This window comes from Falco biarmicus, chromosome 20 (assembly GCF_023638135.1).
Source record: "Falco biarmicus isolate bFalBia1 chromosome 20, bFalBia1.pri, whole genome shotgun sequence".
Lineage (NCBI taxonomy): Eukaryota > Metazoa > Chordata > Aves > Falconiformes > Falconidae > Falco > Falco biarmicus.
In genome coordinates, this window is record NC_079307.1 from 3891765 (window position 1) to 3911965 (window position 20201).

Sequence of the window (20201 nt, forward strand, 5' to 3'; positions counted from 1 at the left end):
TTCTAGTTATCACGTAAAATGTTACGGCATCGGTTTATTAATTCCTCCTTTTTCTGTCTGCCTTGGTGCTGTTGTTTCTCTCGTGCCAAGAGAACAGCCATGGCCAGTTACTCCCTATGCCCCAGGCTGGCTGCTGCAGCAGCAGCTAAATCTGCCTTATTTCTCCATTCATTTCCCTGATTCTTATTCCTTTGAGGTTTTGTGTACCTAATTCACGGTTGATTCCCCGTGAGAGTTGCCCAATTAGAAGTTTCTTTTCATCGTATTTAAAATGAGCTTTCTGACATCTGACCTCCGCTCCAAACACGCAATATAATATTCCCGTCAGAAAATAATCTGAATCAGCAAAAATCACAACGCTTTTGTTTGTCTTAACTTGCAATTCTCTACACTCGGTTGACCTGCTTGGCAGTGTTCCTTGTGTTTTGTCCCCGTTGGAGGCAGGGCTAGAGAATTTACGCACAGCTTTCCAGTTTTGTGCTTTGAATGTCCACTGATGGAGGGAGAAAGGGAGGAGGGGGGAATTAATTTCTGCTATAATTTTATATTCAGTCTTCCACGTTCTTCAGTGTCACGTGTAGGGTGTTCTTGCAAATTATTAAGTAGTCATGCTCTGCTCCCTCGTTAGAAAATACACTAATTCAGAGCTTAAGTTCTCCCCCCTGCTTGTCATACAGCATTGCATTCAGTCACATCCTCAGCAGTGGCAGCTGCAGCTGCTTGCAAGCCCCATCCCACATGCGTCCCCTGCTTCGGTACCTGTGAAGTCCAGGTATCATCAGTCTGTTGCCGTTGTGCCTTTTTGTTTCCGCTCTTTGCTTCTGAGAATATCCTCTGTCGTGACCCTTTGAGGAGAGCATGCCATTAAGGACACAGAGAGGATGCCCTTTCTCCCCATTTACTTTATATAAAGTAAAAATCTTCCTGATATGTCCGCATAGAACAGCATTTACTGGAATACGCCTTGTTGTCCGATAGGTTTGCGTGTTGGAAATGGCTTTAGCAGTCCAGTGAGCAAGTCCTTTTCTTGGATCAGGTCCTTTGGGAATGTACACTAAGAACCTTTAAAGAGCTTGCTCGCTCTGTTCATCTGGGGCTAAATTACCCGAGTTCTTGCTTATTTTTGTGTGAGCATAAACTTAGTTGAGCCTTTTCAGATCTAGATAATTTCCAAAATGCAGCCCCTCTGCCTTTCAGGATGGGCACATCTAACTGGACTGCCAGCTCTATTTAAGCAGTTCCAGTTTAAGTAGATCCAGCTGCTATTTGACGTGGTGATTAATTGCAAAATTCACCCACAATATTTTTTTATTTATTATTATTTTATAAGTAATGCAGCCTTCTGCCCACCAGCTCCATTCTTATTTGGAAATAACAGCCGTTAGGGTAAGACAGGTTGGTTGGTTTCTCTTTCTTACATCTCCCAGAACAGCCACAGCTTTCCCTTTCGTGTTGTCCAGCAGTGAGTTCTGTGCACGTTCCACCTGCGCCGTGTGTTCTTCAGTGAATGTGGGAAATGGACCTCACAGAGCCACAACCCTTGCAAGAGGGGAAAATGTGGTTTCAATTAAAAATAAACTTGATCTCACTTGCACTCTTACGCCCACATGCTCACAAGCAGCAAGATGTGTGTATCCATGTGATCTGGTCAGGATTCCTTGCAATGATGGATGTGGAAGGCAGGGGTGACGCCTGTGGCAGCATCTTTGTGTCTCCTGGGTCCTTCTTCCCTTGGCGGTGCACTGCCGGCTTTGGCTGTGCCTCTCGAAGGTTTTTCTGGCTGTGCCAGAATCGGTCTCTCCATCTGCTTCACTCCTCTACCCCCCGCTGAGTCTGGGAGCCCTCAGGAATTACCTTGCCATGAGCTGGGATCCGAATGTCCTGTTAATCTAGATGCCACCTACACCTTCTATTCTTAAAGCCCTTCTCCCACACCGTGTTCCTCCCAGTGCTTTCACGCCTGGATGCTCCCATTCATTCTCCACTGACATCAGCCGTCGTGTTTAGGTGGTTTCTGTGGGCGGCAGGGGGGAATGGTCCCCTCTTCTCCTGGAGGCTGAGCTGAGAAGGGGCAAAGAACTGAATCTCGAAGGCATGTGGTCCCACTGAGAGAGGGAGAACCTCAAAAACCTTTCTCGTGGCCTGAGGTGGTGCTGAGCCCGGCTCTGTACTGCTCAGCTCCCAGGCTCCGCTCTGTTGATGGCGTTTGCCGCCTCGCAGGAGCTCGATGAAGGGATGCTCAGCAGCAGCCATGAAATACCCTCGGCCTTGCTTGTGCCGCGGGGTCTTGGGCCTGTCAAGAACAGGTGAAGCTCTTATTATTCTGGGGTTTGCTTTTATGGGCCTGGTGGCTTGCTGTGGGAGAAGGTCTGTCCCTTGGGAGGAGCTGCAGGAAGGAAACCAGCTTGGATTTGCGTGCCAACAGCCCTGCACTGCCTGCTGCTGGAAAGGAGACGACTGCTGCCAGTGCTGGAGTGTTTGCCTCCAAGTGACACAATTCCTGGACACGTGAGCAAAGCGCAAACCAGCATGGGCGCTGCGTGCCGGCTTTGCGTGTAGGTGGTGGGGGGCTCGACACAAGCTGGGAAGAAGCACGGCTGCGATGGGGAGCATTCCTCTGGGCAGCGCTGCTCATCTGAGGGCTGCGCCCGGCCTGCAGCGCGCCTATGCCGTTCCAGATAACCCTGAGTTAGTATCTCGGCAAGCAGAGCTGGGGAGGGGGGAGACTTCAGCTGACAAACCTGCTCTTACCTCCTGTCAGGGAACTGTTGTGCAGCTGGGGGGTGCGTCCTGCCAGCGCCCCAGCCAGCGCAGCTCCCGCGAAACGCAGGGTGCTGTTCACCTGCCCAGGTCTGTAGCAGCAGGAGCAGCGCCTAGGTTGGGCTGAAGCTTTGCAAGACTAGAGCTTCCAGCTGTTGGCTGCATCGCTGGTGGAGCTTTTCTGGCCACATGGCTGCGTTCTGGTCTGCAGAAGGTCCTTCCTGTACGTGCAGGTGATCAGGTTTTTGCAGTGCATGTGTGGGTGTGGGTTTGTCTTTTTTGAGCCGTCACTGACAGTATTTGCTGTCTGGGGCTACCTGCTCCTGCAGCCTTCTCCCAGGCACTCACCCTGTCCTTCCTGCCAGTGCATCCGTTCCTTCGTGGCTTGCTTTCCACTCTTCAGCTCATCTCCTCCCTGCCCTCGCTTTGCTCTATACCAAAAGGACTTTGGGCTGAAGCTTCTCAAGGCTTATCCTGGCTGTTCAGGGCTCTGGTGCAGGTGAACAGAGGCTGAAGCTCACACCCACAGGGATGTTACGTGCCGAGTTTGGCCGCGGTTCCGAAGCTACACACAGATTGTAAAAGCCTAATTGGCAGAAGAGGTGCGTATGCATTCTGCTTTCACCCCGTGCTGAGAGTTGGCTGCTGCCCCGTGTGCGTTGTGTTCCCGTGGCAGCCGCTGATCCATCTCTCGGGGTTCAGGGGACACCGGCAGGGACAGCTCGGCTGGCCCAGGGCAGCGCTGTGCCCGGTGGCTCTGCCAGGGATTTAAAAGCTCTGACCTAGTCTGCGAGTCAGGATTTATCCCGGGGAGGGGGAGAGCTTTCTCCTGTCCCCGCCGGGATAAGGAGGGCTTAGCCTTTGCATTTGGGGGGAGGGGGGGAGCGTCTTCCAGAGAGCTTGTGAGGTGAGTTGAGGTGACGCCTGAAGGTGGGCCCGTCCCTGGCTGGGCTTGGGCTGCCGGCGGTGAAAGGCTCTGGCTGGGTGGGAGAGCAGCCCCCGGCGCCGCGTTCTCCTGCCCTGGCCGCAGCCTGTCTTGGTGCCGCTGGGTGAGGAGCGACGACAGCCCCGTCTCCCTGCGGCTCCAGTCACCCTTGGGTCTCTGGCTGGCGTCTCCGCTGGGGTGGGTGCGCAGGCAGACGCGGTGCTTCCCCCTCCTCGCCCGGGCCACTGCCTGAGGCTGTAGCAGGAGTTTCAGGAGTCGGCAGAGGAGCTGCGGGAAAGCAGCCAGAGCGAGATGCTGCATGTGCCAAGCTTGGTGTAGAGCTAAGGCACAGCACCGCTGGTACGTCCCGGTGGAGCCCAGCGCCTGCTCGGCACTCCTGCACCGCTGGTACGTCCCGGTGGAGCCCAGCGCCTGCTCGGCACTCCTGCACCGCTGGTACGTCCCGGTGGAGCCCAGCGCCTGCTCGGCACTCCTGCACCACTGGTACGTCCTGGTGGAGCCCTGCAGCTGCTCGACTCCTGCCTCACGGGAGCGTGGAAGACGCTCAGCCAGGCGCTCAGTGCTCCTGCAGACCTGCTAATGCTCTTGCAATGTGTCTTGTGTCCCAGTGCGTCATACAAACTGCTCAGCTGCAGCTGTTTGTGGCCAGTTGTAGCCGAGGTCGTGACACAAATGCCGTAGGGACAGCAGTTCCAGCGTGGGAGGACGAGGAACCTGCTGGGGACCACACTAATTTTTGCTTGAGATCTCTGGGCATCGCACTTTCCTTCCTGTTGGAAGGGTTTCCTCAGTAAATGCTGAGGGTCACAACAGCGTTGTAAGGTGATGCTGAGAAAAGAGTTACTGAGATTTTTTTTCCACGTACACGCATACATCCTGACGTTTTGTGTCAGGTAACTGCTGTGGCAGTCCTGTAGAACTGTCGTGTTTTCCCTGTGTTAGTTACCTTCTGGTCTCTGATGCTCCCTCTGTGAAGAGCACGGCATCTTGCTGCCCCAGAGCCTTTCCTGGAGTTGCTCGTTCTCTCTGTGAATACAAACTTTCTGTCTTAAATCCCCAGAGAACGAGCCTGGTTCACCTCCAGCTTTCACCCGCCACAGGACACAGGTCTAATGCTTCGGTCAGCAGAGTAAGATGAATTTTTCGCTGCTGTTCCCTGCTGTTCTAGAGGGAGGAAGCCTCTCATCTAAGGGGAAAGTCCTAGATTGTCTTAGACTAAGTCAAAGTAAGCCTATTACAGCCCAGATCAGGGTAAAAGGTTTTAAGGAGAGTCGTTAACAGGATGCAATTAATGAGTGTCTCTGTCTTGTTCTGTTGCTGGGAGTGAGGCTTTCCTCCTCGGGTCTCCCACAGCCCAGCTGACACTTGCTCTCCAAGTGAGGAGGGGGAGAGCAGAAAACCTGGGTGATCTTGCTGCTTCTGATTCCGCAGAAGAAAACACTTTGCCTACTGGTTTTTTAATCTCACCTTGAGTAATTTTGATTGAGTGTTCTATTAATGAAAGCGGAAAGTGCTGTAACAACCCTGTGGCAGGATTTGTCCAGTCCCTACAAGGACTGCAGCATCCCGTGCTGTACCCTGAGCCTTTGGTCTGCCTTGAATCTGGGGAGAGGGGGGGATGCGGGATGCAGAAACGCAGCCTCCTGGCAGCTGGCAGGGTAACTAGCTCAGCAGGACCTCGCTGGAACCTCCTGCTGCACCAGGAGCTTCCAAAAATCCTTAATTTAGGAAGAGGCAATGAAATCCCTATGTGGTACTGTTGCCTACTCCCAAGCAAGACAGTCCTGTACACCTATGGAAACAAAACTGTCGTGACACTGCATGGTGTAACCATATCTGTAGCATTAGATTGTACTAATGCAGTTGTTGTTTAATGAAGAATTAAATCTGTGGTAAGTATGTGTGGTCCCGACCACATAAGCAACTTTGAAAAGTCTGCTCTCCGTTCCCTGACAGCTGCTCCTGCGCTCTCCGGAGTGGCTCTAACAGGGACCCAGCCTAATTTTTTTTTTTTTTGGTAAGCTTTTTCTCTACAGAGGATGGAGATTTAGTTTAAAGAGTTTAAGAGAGTGTTTTTGAGTCTGTTTCTTTTAGTGGGAACTTGAGCTTTGTTTTTCCCAGCAAAGAGTTGATTGCATTTTTTGAGGTTTTTCCCCCAGCCTGTCCCAAACTGCTCTGCATTGTAGAGCGGCCAAAACAAACACTGTAGAGGATGGACAGAGAAGGAATGGGTTTACAGGTAAAAATTTTATGTGGAGTTAGAAAAGTAGGTGAGCAGACCTTTCTCCTTGACATAGTCTTTTTTTTTTTTTTTCATTACACAATTTTTTTGGGAACAAAAAAAAATTACAAAAAAATTTTACATAAATAATCCTGTTACTTGATGTAACAGGAGATAATGAAACACCTAACCTCAAGAAACTTCACAGTAACTTTGGAGCGTTGGGGAAACTGTTCCACTATGATATCTAAAAGAAAAAAATAATTTCTTTCTATAGGGCAATAATTCAGATCCCAAGCAGCTCCCTCTGTAAATGCTCTTTCTGGTCAAATCCAAACTGGTATTTCTCAGCGGAGGTTTGTTCCTATGCAGCGTTTCTACGGTTTGGCATTATAACATCGGCATAAAACTGCTTGTGTCACCTGTTGACTAGTGCGTACTGATAACGTGGAAAAATGTCAAAACAGTAAGTTTTGAGAATAACTTTTCCCTCTCTCAAAGTCAAGGCGACACACTGACAGATGAGCTTGCCTGTGTCAGAGGCGTGCTCCTGACGTTCCATGGCACAGCAGGCAGTAAAGAAACGCAGCTTTTTTTTTTGTTGTTGAAGCTATTAGAATGGACAAAGCATTCATATTTGCCTTCGAAAGTCAGTCGTATCAACTGCCCCAATATGTCAAATAAGAGGTAGCAAACTTCAGTCTAGAAAATCCAGCCTTCGCAGCAGGCATCAGTTTTCTTTTGTCACTTGGTGCCTCAGAGAGAAAACAACCTCCATATAATACAAAAAGAGGCCACTAAGAACACAAGAGTGGCAGTGGCTGCTTTAACTCGCTAGGTATTTAAAAATGAAATGCACATATTCTTTATTTTGTATTAATACACTGTAATTGCTTTACAGAGTCCAGAGTTATCAGTTGCATGTAAATACTACAGATGAACTTGCCAAACCTGGAGTTCACAAAACTAGTGCATTTATCCCAAAGCAGAGACTAAACCCTCTAACTCCTTAAAAAAATACATTAAAGAACGTACCACACACACACATATTGCACTTTTCTCCATATGAAATTTTTACCCCATATACATCACACCAAAGTCTCTTCAAAGGAGTCTGTAATACAAGATAATAAAGCTAATAATTACTCTTAACAGTAGTGTACACAGTTCTCTAATGTTAGACATAACAGATTTGAACAAAAAAGCCACTTCAAAGTAGCACGAAGTGGTGCCCAACGGATGCTCTGCCGTATTAGAAGGCATTAGAAGCCTTTTAGTCTAACTGGCTTAAAGGAAATTACATGAAATGTTAAATATGCTTTTGGTTGAGGGGAAGAGTCAGGCTGAACTACATTAAAAAACACTGTAGCTTCCCCCTTACCAGTGCTGCAAAGCTCAGATGAGCTTAGACTAGTTGGCACATCCTGGTAAATGAACTGCAGAACTCCAGAACAGAATTATTTTTATCTTCGAGTCCTGAAATGTACAGTATCCTGAAGCTGGATGGGGAAGGAAGTGGTTATAGTCGTGGCAGTAACCCACCCCCCGGAGCAGAACCGGGCTTGTCTCCATCGGAGCTGCGTGTCCCGTCGGCCGTTTTCACTATAGTTCCTTGAGTGCTTGGTCAGGTATGAAAATTCTAGGAAGTGTTTATTATGCTGTGGGGTAGGGAAGAAGGAATGAAAGGACAGAACTCTTTATTGCCCCCCCCCTTTTTTTTTTTTTTTTTTTTTAAGTAGCAAAATGCCTGGTCTGTTATGCTGCAGCATTTGTCAAGCTGTTTCCCTTCCCGTTGTTAGTCACTTAAGGTGTCATGGGGGTTTCTGTGTTCCGTAGCTATTTACTGTGTCAGCGAGTTCCCTTTGGGAGGCAAACCGCACAATAAAACCCTTTTCTTTCTATTTCAACTATTTAAAGTAGAGCTTCCTAGCCCCCTTCATCTTGCATCACATAAGCAGGGTATGGATGCGACCCCTGTTCTTCCAACTCTCCTTCGCTGATGCCTTGAGAATCACTTGTGGTACGAGAGGTAGAAGCTGAGCGCTTACGGGCTGAGTCCAGCTGCACAACTGGACCAGTATCACAACTGGACCAGTATCAGAGCAGGCTACGGAGCAACAGGAGCTGCCTCCTCTCTGACTGCAGCACACGGGATGCCAGGTGCCTTCTGTGGGTTGTTAAACCCTTCGTCCTTCACGCAGCCTGCACTGCAGTGACTAAAGTCCTACTGTCCCACCTTTAAACGTGGTCTTATTGCTGTAAATGCTGGCCGATTATCCACCTTTCTACGTCCCCATTATCTGTGGCATCAAAGACCTTAGCTCACCAAACTTTCCGGCAAACAGCGGTGTTTTCTACGTATGTGATCAGCACAGTTTCTCTGCCGTTCTTTGTGCTTTAAGGAACCTGCAATTGTGCTTAAATGTCTGCTCAGAAAAGGGCTGAACTGTCACCCTGTGAACCTCATCTGTCAGCCTGTAATGTCCCCCCATACCTGAAGGCTAGAAATAACCCCCAAACCAGAGATGGAAATTTTCTGCAGAGTCCTAAACAATCCTCCTATGACTTCTGTTTCATGACTGAAAGTTCTGGAGGCACAACTGCTTGTTGGGTTTAGTATTTTTGAAATGGTTGATACATCAACAGTTTGTGATGCTAAATATTGCTGTAATACTTTCAATGTTGTATATACATGAGCAATCAAAACACTCAGAAAGTTAAACATTATGTTCCACATGGTGGAACGTGTGCTCTGAAGGGACTTTGGCTATAGCAAGGATATAGATGGGGTATTTTCTACTTTCTTCAGAAAAAAGCATATAGGCTGATAAAGAACTGAAAAAGGCACAGCACTATCACTTCACAGGGGTTTTTTTAAGCTCATTGTTTTTATCCTTAAGTTCTAAAACCCTAAATAATTGTCCAAATATACAAAGCTCAATAAACCACCAGCAACACGTACTGCAAATTCAAAACACAGTTTGTTTGCTTGCTTTTAAAATGCAACCAAAGGACAGATGGATCCTTTCCAGTGATCGGAACTTCTCCAAGACAGAGCCCTCCACAAAGGCCCGCCTGCGAAAAGGGTTGATTTCAAAAGCCACCCAGGTGGATCTTTCTTCTTAATCTTTTTTTTTTTTTTTTTTTCTTCTGATGCCATTGGCTGCAGCTCTTGACTTTTCTCATCATACTTCTTACCATCTGTATCTCTGTTAGCTAATCCTTTATCCTTTAGTATTCTGATCCCCACCCAGAGGTCTCTAAAAACCACTGTGGTGCCCTGTGTCAGTTCCAGGTGTATTTTGACAAAGTCAAGATGTCACTTAGCAGAGATCCAGAAGCATCCCTTAGCGGACAGTTAAGAGTTCCTTGGCAGGCCCGGGAAATACTGTTTCCTTGCTAGCAGGAGGAAGTGGAGGCTGCCTGAGGTGCCTGGTGATCTCTGAGACTTCCCACGGAGTAGTTCCAGATCAGTAGCTTAACCAGCAATCAGATGCCGAGGCGCAACTTTCCTTCGATTCCACCTCACGCTACTGTTTCCAGAGTATTACAGTTGCCGTCAGCGCAGACCCAAATCTACCCTGAATTTCAATGAAAACTATTGCTTTTATTGCCAAGAAGTACAATGCAGTGCGCACTCATTCTTGTTTCTCCAAGTGAATGTTAGGTGAATGCTGACAAACTCCCCAAATTTTTTTAAGGGGGCTATTTCCTTCCTCTAAAATTCACTTTTTTTGCCTCCTCCTATGCAAACTAGTTCTTTGTGGGATGAAACTGCACTATCTGTTCTCTAGCCCCTGCCACCAGCAAGAGGAGCTTAGTGGCCAAACACTTCATGCCACCTCCTGCTTTTTTTTTTTTTCCCAGTCAGGTGGATTTTTAGTTCCCCTGTTAATTCAAGGGTTGAAAAATAACCATGAACTTTGGGGTAGGAACAAAAAAAACCAAAAATTCACATGCTTCTCCATTTGTCCTGTCTTCCATTCTCATGTTAGTCATCCCATGGCATTAATTCACCAGGACATAGCCGCTGTGCTGGGGATCTACAGTCTCCATCATTTCACAATCAAAGAGTCCAGGCAATTCCGAGAGGGTTAATGCATCATAGTTTGACTGGGACTCATGAGATGCTGAGCCGCTCTGGCTGTCGGGCAATGCTACACTGCTCTGTTGTGCTGGGTCCATGGAATACTGGCACTGGTCGGGGTAGTCTGGCTCAGAAGAGGTGACAACAGGCAATTCACAAGTCTGATAGGAATATTGTAAGGACTGTGGTGGCTGCTGCACCTGAACCGGTGATGACAACCGTGACGAGCTGGTGATCTGGGAGGGTGGCAGTGGATCCAGCTGTACCTTCTGGTATTGACTGAGGAAGGGGTCGTATTGCATTTGTTCTGAGGAAGGCTCCATCACGGGGCTCAAGGGCTGCTGCAAGCTGAACTGGGCCGATTGCTGCGGCGGCTGCTGCTGCTGCTGCTCCTCCTGGCATGGAAGTGGCAGTTGACTTGACCTTGGGTATGAGCTCTCAGCTATTTGCATCTGGTTAAAATAGGCCTGCAGCTGGGACTGCTTCTGGAGAAAGAGTCGCTTCTGATGCAGCCTGAATCAAGGACATAAACAGCAATTATTTTTGCCTTTGGAAGTGTTAAGGCGCAAGCACGAATCGTGTATACTAGGCACTCAAACAGTTCCAGCAGGGAGTGAAGTACAGAACTGGAAAATTGCTGAGCAATCTCATTTATTAAATTTTACAGCAGACCAGATTCTTCAGCTTTCAGCAAACGTGCAGAGGGCAAGTTTATACACCTTCTTTTTGATAACCTTTTTAATCGTTCAGTGAATTTTTCCTGTGTCATGAAGTTAAGCCCATGCATTGTTTAAATTCGTTTGCCAAGAATAAGATGCATTGTATTTGTATTTGAAGCCTGCTATTCCCTGCTCGGTGGAACTTGGGAGCCGAAGACTTCCAGCGTTGCTGGCCGCTAATGGAAATGAACAAAGCCTCCTTCCCCTCCCATAGTCTTTTTTCTCTTGAACTGCGCTGCTCCCTGTGAACTTTTATGAAACTCCATGTTTTTGACTTTTTACAAACAGGAAGAATTTACAACACAATGCAAGGTTATAGCTACCTTTGACAAATTCCTGTGATACGACAAAGTGGAGGTCTCCTGCCAGCCAATTCCCAAAGCATGCAGAAATAGGAGACCTACTACTGACGCACGCTGACAGCGTTCAGAAAATGAATCTGCTGCTTCTCAGCTTATCTCTCCATGCAGAATTCCTATTCTTAAAGGAGTACACCAAGCCGCTCTCAATACTGTTAGTTAAGTTCTTGATTAGCGTTAATAACTACAATTGTCAGGAGTGGCCGTAAGCTACAAAGTAATTACAGATTGCTTGCTTGCTTGAAATCAAGTAGTATTTTTACAGCCTTGTTCCTCAGTCTCTCTGTTCCAGACAGCACGCAGCTAGGTTGTTACTCTCCCTTCTCTTTCTGTGATTCTTTTACAAGACTCAGGGATAGGAACTGTCTTTAGTACTTATCTTGCTTACATGTTTGATGATTACCAAATTATGAGCTCATAAAGTGCTTGCAGCCCTTTAACTTGGCAATTAAAATCTTGTCTGCTATAATACGTGCAGTTATATGGGGACACTTCAAATCTACTCACTCTGTAACTTTTTTCAGAGGACTGTCACTTCTAAACTGATCGTACATGACAAGAAAAAATTGACTGACTTCACTGTAAAACTGCAGGGTCACAGGATCGAGGCAGGAAACACCTCAATGCCTGCAGGGCTTCCAGCAGGCAGAAACAGGCGATGTATGTTCTGATTTACAATAAATACAGCAACACGGAGGCTGTAAGCAGTGGGTGGTTGGGAGGACGAGGGCAAAATTAAGTACAACATTCTTAAGTAGTAGGGAAGCTTCCTCCTGTGCTTCTGTAGGCCCATCAGCACTAGAGGAAGCATGAGGTGTTGCTGCATACCTGCACCCTAGCAGCGTTAGCTGATGAAGAGCTCATAGCAGAGAAATTTGTAAACAGGTGGCCGGGCTGTTGTCCCTCTTTTAAAAAAGGAGGACTGTGTCCTTAGAAATTTTCAAGTGAAGTTTCCTTTTTCAAAGAATTTCTAAATGGACAAGGATTGTTCCAGTCCTTTTCTTACTCTTGAGAGTAAGAACAAATAACTTAGCTCCATAGTCTGCAAGCTTCTTACCTGTGCTCCTGTAATTGCTGTTCCAGACTCCGGGGCAATTCTTTGCAGTAGAGCTGGCAAGTATTCTGAGCTTTTGATAGTAGAGTGGGTTTCTGCAAGAAAGGCAGTGCTGTTTTACATTGCATTTGATTTAATGCATTAGTCAATTAAGCAAATGAAAGACTGTCTACCTTTATGACAGTGTAACTGCTCAGCTCGAAGCTGTCAACAGAACTACGATCTAAAGCTACAGCCACTACTGCTTATTGGCTTCCAACCCTGAGACAAAGAGTGTCTTTGCACGATAGCATGTACCATGAAAAGTGCCATAAAAATCCACAGAAAGATTCTTCCCAAGTGAAAGAGAAGCTGTGAGCTGGAAATTTTTTTAATAAACTAAAGCTATATGAAAATCGGTTAAAAAAAAAAAAAAAAAAAAAAAGGGTGTGTGTGTGTGTGTGAGAGAAACAGTGAGCCCCAGGGGGTCAGAAGTGGCTCCTCAGATGCTGGTGCGTAACCTTCATAGGGTGCAACACCAGTAACAGGTGCTCACTGGCAGTTACTTCAGATTGCTTTAATACTACTATACAGTAACAGACTGAGTAGGAAAACAGCAGTAATATGCTTTTTGCATAACGAGGGTCAGCGTCTGACAAAAGAAAAAATACAACATAATTTCCAATTCAGCCTCTGGCTGATTTTCCCGAGTAGTAAGATCTAAAAGTCTGCCGTGTAGTAACAGCAGCTGGTTTGCTTCCGTGGAGGTGAGGTGTGGTACCTGGAGCCTCTGTTGTAAGTACTGTGTTTCTAAGCTCTGCCGTCTGGATAATAATGGGGGATGTGCACCGTTAGGGAAAGCAGATGCAGCTTCCTGCTGCTGCTGAGATGCTTCCTCCTGCAGAGAGAAGAGGAACAAGTTTCATCCCCAGAAGAGGCTTTTCTGCCTCAGCCCTTTCTTTAAGGATTTCCCCTGACAGAGGTTTCATAGCTGCCACATGGACTGGTCTCTGGTGTCACTCACCACTTTCACTGCACCGTGAGGAGGCTACATTACAAAGCTTTGAACTGTCTGTGCTACAGAATGGCAAGGGCTTACACCTGTAACTGAACGGTGCTATATATAATGTATTTTCTGACTTGCCCTCCGAAATAGGAAATGTACAGGGTTAGAAAACCACCCAAACTTTGAACAGGCTTTCGTGCAGCTCTCATTTCACAGCTTCAAAACAGAAGGTGAAAAGCTCTCAGCAGCAGTGGGGAAGCTGTGCATGGAGCAGGCACCTCTAGTAAGCTGGAGAGTGCTGACAGGGGAACGGAGTGAATTGTTGTCGTGAGAATACCGTAAGCGCTGCAGCGTGTTTACGTCAAGTGAGAGACTCTTGTGAAAACGTTACAACTTTGTGGTTGTCAGAACTGAAGTTTTTCAGCAGTCAGAAAACAACAGCTGGAGCTTTAAGAATAGCAGGCTTCAGCTGGAACAGCAGGTGCTTACAGTGCCTGTGGACTTCTTACCCATTTTATTCCTGGGGTTTAACAGAAACTTGTTATTCCTGTTTGCTGTGACCTGTTCCATTTGAAACAAGTAACCAGGAGCACGGTAGAAGCTATTTAGCATTTCACTATGCAAATCAGGCTAACCATTACCACTCGGCCTCTGTGCTTTTTAGATTATACCACACCAGCTCCAACAGGGAAAGATGTTCAATCTAAAACATCTTTCAGATTAAAAGCAATAATAAAACGTTGGATTTGGAGAGCTAACGAGGCCACCCCACTGACACCACAAAGATGGTAAAGGCTAGCCTGCAAATGCTCACTCTCTATTCTGTGGAAGAGAGGAAGGAGAAGAGGGAACTTTATCTGTAAATTAGCTCTTCTCAGATCTCCGGAAGACTCCATCCATTCCTTATCTGCCCCAGAGCATTAACACCTGAAAGACAGAGCTTGATTTCTGGTTTAAGTACCTGCGGAGGACTATTAATGAGGTCCTGCAGCTGGGTGGCAGCTGACGTCAGAGAAGGTTCTTCTTCTGATCCCATCTGTTCATACAGCAACTGGACTTTGTTCAGTTCCAGGATTCCTTTGGTTCGTGCCAGATTCTGGAGGTGCTGTCTAAATGCTACAATTCCTGGAAAAAGAGTTGAGCAAAACGCTTGTCAGAAAGTTAGTTAATTCGTATCTGGTTAGCACAGCAACTGCAAAATAAGCTGAGTAACCACCAAGTCTTGGTGCTCCTGTGTATGCAGTACATATACTACTACGTCTAGGTATGACGTGTCACAACAATGGTTATAATTACCTTGTGTGAGGGATGTGTCAGAAGCTCTGCGCCCCTCTCGGAAGCTGACAGGAGAGCGGTTGTGAGCCTCTCGCTTTTGGGAGGTGAGTGCCTGCATGGCTGGATTGGCAGGTCTCAGACCTATGAAAGGCGTTGTCATTCTGGGTGCTTGTTGGTTAGTTAACACCATTTCTTTCAAGGAAGGGGTGTCTTCCAGAAATTTAATATCTCTCTGAATGGATCCCATGTCATACTCTGAATCGATACTGCCCAGAGATGAGTTTTCATCCAACGAATAGACTTTCCCTGTGACAAAACCCAAAAACCAGAATAAAAGGAAAGTGCAGCAGCAATTTAGCAAAGCAAAGGAAGTGTCACAGGCTCCAGCTATTCCTGCCTACAGTGGCTGTCTTAGAGGAAATGAAACAAACAAAATCAAGTTTCTTAAATTACAATTTACTTTAACACTTGCAGTACCAGAATGGGGATTTACTGCTGGTTTTTAGATTATCACAGCGATAAGATACTACGCAGCTGATGTTCACTGGTTTATTTTGTTTGGAGAGTGTTCAGTGTTCGCTCCCCACCTTAGATAATCCTGACGAGGCTTGGTCATCTCGCTGGTTTTGGAATACCTGAGAATCCAGAGGTTTTTTGTTTCCCCACTGTCCTCCTCTGCCAGCACATCTTTAGGGGATGAATGATTTGGGGACATTTGGTTACATGAAAAAGAACGAGCCAACTTGCCAGACTTCACCAGTTGCTGTTGAGGTCGTACATGACTGTAGCCAGCTGTGTATTTCGCTGCTTTGGCTTTATACTGTCTGTACAGCAGGTTTTGGGGTGTTTTGTTGTGGTGTTTTTCCCCTTGGCCTTTATGGCAAATGCTAAGTCAACAAACCCAAGAAACTCAGTCTTGTGCTTGTGACTCTTAAAGCCTAGTGTTCTTCAGCCTGGGAGCGCTGAGAGCATGACATGAGCCTCGAGATGTCCACGCTTGCGTACCTGTGCCTGGCACCAGCACCAGCTGGTTGGTAACTTCAGCCAGAGTGTGACGTCGCTTCCCGCAGCGAGCTGCTTGAAGGGCTGCAAAGGCCTGTGCAGGGTCATCTTCCGACTCTCCTTCTGTCTCTATTCCTTCATCAATAGAAGTCTCCATCATGCTGGTAGGCAGTGACTGGCATCCCTTCCTAATCACCACGGGAGGCACCGGGTCTAGCAGGCAGCCATTCACCTAAAGGGCCCAAGGAGAAGGTGGGACAGCTTTCAAACAAGTGCACAGAGGGCCACCCCAGAGTGCAAGAAAACGCTGCCACGGCGTAGGCTGCAGGCACGCTGGAGGTCTAAACGTGGCGTGAAACCTCCCTATAGCCTACTGAATTAAGTAAGACTTGCTAAGAATTGCATGTGACAAATCCCTCCAGGTAGGCTCACCACTGACGTTCTTGACTCCCTGAATCTAAATACTCTTATTTCCATGGTACTGTCCTCTCCAGGACTCTTTTTTTTTTTTTTTTTCCCCTTTCTTTTTAAAGTTATTAATAACCTTTGCCAGTGTAGTCACAGATATAAAATATTTTATGAAACGTACAATATTGTTGTTTCCCCTTACTATGCCTACCACGCTCAGATAAGCATGATGACAAAACAGTCTTGTATTTAATTCTGCAGCATTCTTGTGGAGATGTGTTCAAGAAGAATACAATAAATGCACCCTTTCTAGCAAAAGTCCATTTGATTCATGGTGCTACTCTGCAAACAAAGGTTGCCTAGAGGGGCTGTGGAATCCCCCTCCCCGGATTCACTCAACTTGATAAAGCACTGAGCAACCTCATCTAGCTTTGAAATTAGACCTGCTTTTAGCAGGAGGTTGGACTAGAGGGCCTTTAGAGGTACCTTTGCAATATAAAATTCTCCTAGGATTTTAATACTCTTTTTGTTCTTCAAACCAGTTTGTCCTGAGTCTTTGTGTACCTTCACTAATTCTTTGCCATATGCAACTACTTGAGTTTCGAGGACCGTAGCCTGCATGTCAAGCAGTTTTGGGCTGGGTGTTCTGCAGTACCTCAGAAGCTCTAATTAGTTTCCTGTTCCACATGCCACTCCTACCGTTTTGGTAGGATCAGGCTGGGTAAAATACGGATGAAAAAACACCTTAATTTAGCATAAAACCAGGCAGCACTGCTACAGGTGATTTTATGTAACTGTCAATGAACAATTCCTGAATTTTCTTTGAATTTCTGTGGTATTTTGAGCATCAGTAAAACCATGATGCTTACACAGGGAAATTCTGCATCTTCTGCCTCTATTTTAATTTAATGGCTTACATGTTTAAGCTTAATTGCTTGCACACCTTACTTTCCATTTTTGACTTTTCCATTCAAATGCCTTTTACTGATCCGGCAGCAAAAGTGCTGGAAAGAGTGTTTAGTAAACTGCTGGAGAGGAAAAAGAGAACCAATACCACGTGGGCAGCTGGCTCTCAGCAGTTTACCATGGCACATGGATCAAAGCTTGGAAGTCTTCAGCAGACAAGTTCTATAATACTTAAGACACTGAATATCCCCAAGTCAGTTGTGATTTGACACCTCACTGTAGTCACCATTTGTTGATCTACTCTGGCCAAACTGCATCTATAAAAGCAAACGGGGGATGCAAAATGAAGTTTGAAATGTTGATTTCCAACTGTCTTTTTGCTTTCCAGCTGTAAGAGACCACACGAGGAGTTACTTAATGAGGAGAACGAGAGCCACACTTATCGGTGTTGGTAACTAACCAGTAAGTGAGCAATAAAAGCTTCAAAATGGCAAGCATGAAACCAAACCCTTTGCTGGCACCAGGCGAAGTACAACATGCTGAAATCGAAGTGATAATGTGACAATATACGTGAGAGAACAACAAAAGTTTCACCAGAAGAAGAATAATACACTTCATAAATGTGTAAGCTATTGCCCCTTCCTCACCAAAGCTCTAACTGGTAACTGGTAAGCTTCCTCTTAAGGTTCCGTTACACCTTGCTGGTCTCATTTGTATGAATACTTGGATGAGCAGGTTACTCTAGATACTCAGCAGTGAACCCTTTGTATTAGAAGCTATATATATACACACACACACACACATATATGTATTAGAAGCTATGAAAACATATTTCAGAAGAAGAACTCCCCCAACTTTTGTAGGCTGATTTTTCTTTTACAAATGACAGTGGGGTAAGATTGGAATGCAAGCAAAGAATACGAGAGCCAGATTAGCAATCAAAAAACCCACAGCTATTGAAAGATATGTGCAAGAGAGCTAGAAAAAGAATCTGGAATACCTAGAAATCTGATGCTCAGAGAATACTTTAAATTTAGAGAAACAGGCACAATATATTTTGTCCAGCTGATACAAGAAATGCACAAATCCAGTGTTTAGACACTAAAGGTCTTTGTGTTTGACTTGTCGAGACCCAGGAGGTGTACTTAAGGTCAATGAAGTGACATCAGTTTTGAATTAGCAATTTTTTCAGCCCTAACTCCACAGCACTTTGTGCTAGGATGGTGAACTCTGCCCTGTCAGAAGGAACTGATCTTCGATTAATTATTGAGGAGCTACAGCTACTACACCAGCTGTGCTTTTACTAGGCAGTAATTTAAAAGGCAACAATCTTTTTCAGCCTAAATGATATTTCACAAAACAGTAGGGTGATTTTAAGCAGTACCTTTGGTGTCTCAACTCTTTCTTCCTCCATAAATGCTGTCTCTCCCTGGCAGCTGGATGGAGGGAATGAAAAGGCTTCTGCTCCTGAAGCTGAGGGAAGACCTGGAGACTGCAACAACCTTGCATTTTGTGAATGCAAGTTAACTGAGGGTACCACAGCTTGTGCCTAAAAAAGATTTTAAGAACCCCAAAACCAGAACAATTTTAGGTAGAAAACAACATACGAAACCAGAAATTAAAAATAAAAAATCCCTAGCGCATTTCCAAAGCAGAAGAAGTGTAAGATTTATTTCCTCATTCTTAAGTCTTTAGACTTAAAAAAAAAAACAACAACCCACCCCCAAAACGCACACCAAACCCCAAATGTCATTAAGCTAACGACTTACTGAAGCTGAGCACTTGGCTAGCAGTAAAGACGGTGTTTGGGACACCGTGGTGCCCTCCAACTTCTGACATGCTAGAATTCCTTTTTATATTCAGTACAAACCCCCTTAATATTACCATGAGGTGAGACACTGGGTTAGTTTCAGTGACTTTCCTAACATGCACTGATTGGTTCCTGTAGGAAAAAGTATGAGAAAGAATAGAGCAGGCTGGATCTGAAAGAAGACATTTGAACAGCGGGAGCACTGTTGAAGGTAGAGGTGTGCCTCAGGGAAGGTAAGCATGGCACAATTAGGAGAACAGTGGTTTTCGCTGTTTCTTAACCTTAATTTCCTGAACTTCATTATCCATACAACTTGTCTGTCCAAAAGGAAACAAGCAGCCTTATACAGGAGCCTGTGGTGCCACCACACGTGAAAACAAATTTATCTTGTTACTCAGGATCTAAGTGCAAGGTTGCAGTCCCAAGACTGTTCGCATATTACTGAAGTGGTAATACGGGTCTAAAGTACAGGAATTTGGTAAAGAACCACCTTCTAGGAGGCTTCGTCCTCCTCCTTGTTCATCTGTCTCCACCTGCTTTTAATATGCCTTAGCATTAATAATCTGCTTTTGAATACTGTGTCTTTCTGCCATTAGAACTACTACCTAAGAAAATAGCTGGCTTTAATCTTTGCCAGCCACATTGCTCCTGCACCTGTGTTTCCAGAGCTGAAGCAATTTCAACCGACTCCAAAACGTAATGATGTCTTGCTGCCTCAAGTGAAAAAGGAGCAGCACAGTTGTGATGTATCCTGCAAGTTGAGTCTGGGCACTTGTTCTATACAACAGCAATCAGTACCTAGGAGGCTGTGAACTTCAGAATATTTCCTTGAGACCGTGACAAATCTGAGTCATCTTAGGCCAAGTCTTTCATGTTTTCAGTTACGCATTAATAGAAATCAAAGGCTATACAATGCCTGTGTATCTTAATGAAACAAAAGAACATGTAAAAAAATAATCTGAAAATTATTGTAATAATACACAATAAACCGTACATGACCTTTCTTTCTAAAGAAAATTACTAAGGAAGAAGCAGACTGAATAGCCTTAGAGCCTGTGCTGAATCAGTCAGTATAATTAGAGAGGATACTAAGTGGACGGCCTTCCGCAGTGGAAGGGCTGGCACCAGATGTAAGGAGCACCCAGAATTGCTCTTGATAAAACACACGTGACATCCTTAAGTCTTAAATCAATTAGTCAGTCATCACATTAGCTCTATGCACATAGAGGTTTTGCAGCCGTGCTGTGAAGTCTCCCATGAAACCGGACTCTTGCTGCGTCACAGGAGGAAACAGTGGTGCAAATCTTTTAAAAAAATGACATTATTTAGGAATAAATCTCTCAGTCTTGACTTATTAAGAGTCTCATGACAATTATACTTTTATAGGGTACTTAAGATACCAATTCATTGTAGTATCTTAACCCGATAGGTTGATCTTAATATTTTCTTTTGGGTACCTCTTTACTATTCTTTGCCATGCTTCATTTCATGGGAGACAGAAAGTGTATCTAGAGAACAGCAGGAGAGAAAGTAATTTTATTTTCAACAGGTCTCTTTAGAGCAACTATGTCTATAACACTAAGTAGAGCCTGCATGCCTTTAGCCCCCATGCTAGCAGGGCTCTCCATAAATTCAACAGCTCGTTTGTCAATCACATTAAAGATACTGC

At 45.6% G+C, this 20201-nt stretch overlaps 2 protein-coding genes across 6 annotated transcripts in view; one reads left to right on the forward strand and one right to left on the reverse strand.

Moving 5' to 3' along the window:
• ALG9 (ALG9 alpha-1,2-mannosyltransferase) overlaps window positions 1-17532 on the forward strand; it is a 77751-nt gene extending 60219 nt beyond the window's left edge. The window contains exons 15-16 of one of the 3 annotated variants that reach the window (XM_056322856.1): window positions 4767-4835; window positions 17111-17532. In XM_056322856.1, the coding sequence (XP_056178831.1) occupies window positions 4767-4835; window positions 17111-17177 (136 nt within the window). In that variant the 3' untranslated portion in view covers window positions 17178-17532. Of the gene's footprint in view, window positions 1-4766; window positions 4836-5662; window positions 5724-17110 lie in introns of those variants that run through there. The other 2 variants (XM_056322859.1, XM_056322860.1) reach the window with 2 other exon arrangements.
• Window positions 6769-20201, reverse strand: part of SIK2 (salt inducible kinase 2) — a 55274-nt gene continuing 41841 nt past the window's right edge. For 2 of the 3 annotated variants that reach the window (XM_056322853.1, XM_056322855.1), the window contains exons 9-15: window positions 18107-18271; window positions 15412-15640; window positions 14428-14712; window positions 14093-14256; window positions 12907-13023; window positions 12150-12241; window positions 6769-10527 (exon numbers count right to left, since the gene is read on the reverse strand). In XM_056322853.1, coding sequence (XP_056178828.1) covers window positions 9936-10527; window positions 12150-12241; window positions 12907-13023; window positions 14093-14256; window positions 14428-14712; window positions 15412-15640; window positions 18107-18271 — 1644 coding nt within the window. In that variant the 3' untranslated portion in view covers window positions 6769-9935. The remainder of the gene's footprint in view (window positions 10528-12149; window positions 12242-12906; window positions 13024-14092; window positions 14257-14427; window positions 14713-15411; window positions 15641-18106; window positions 18272-20201) is intronic. The other variant, XM_056322854.1, reaches the window with a different exon arrangement.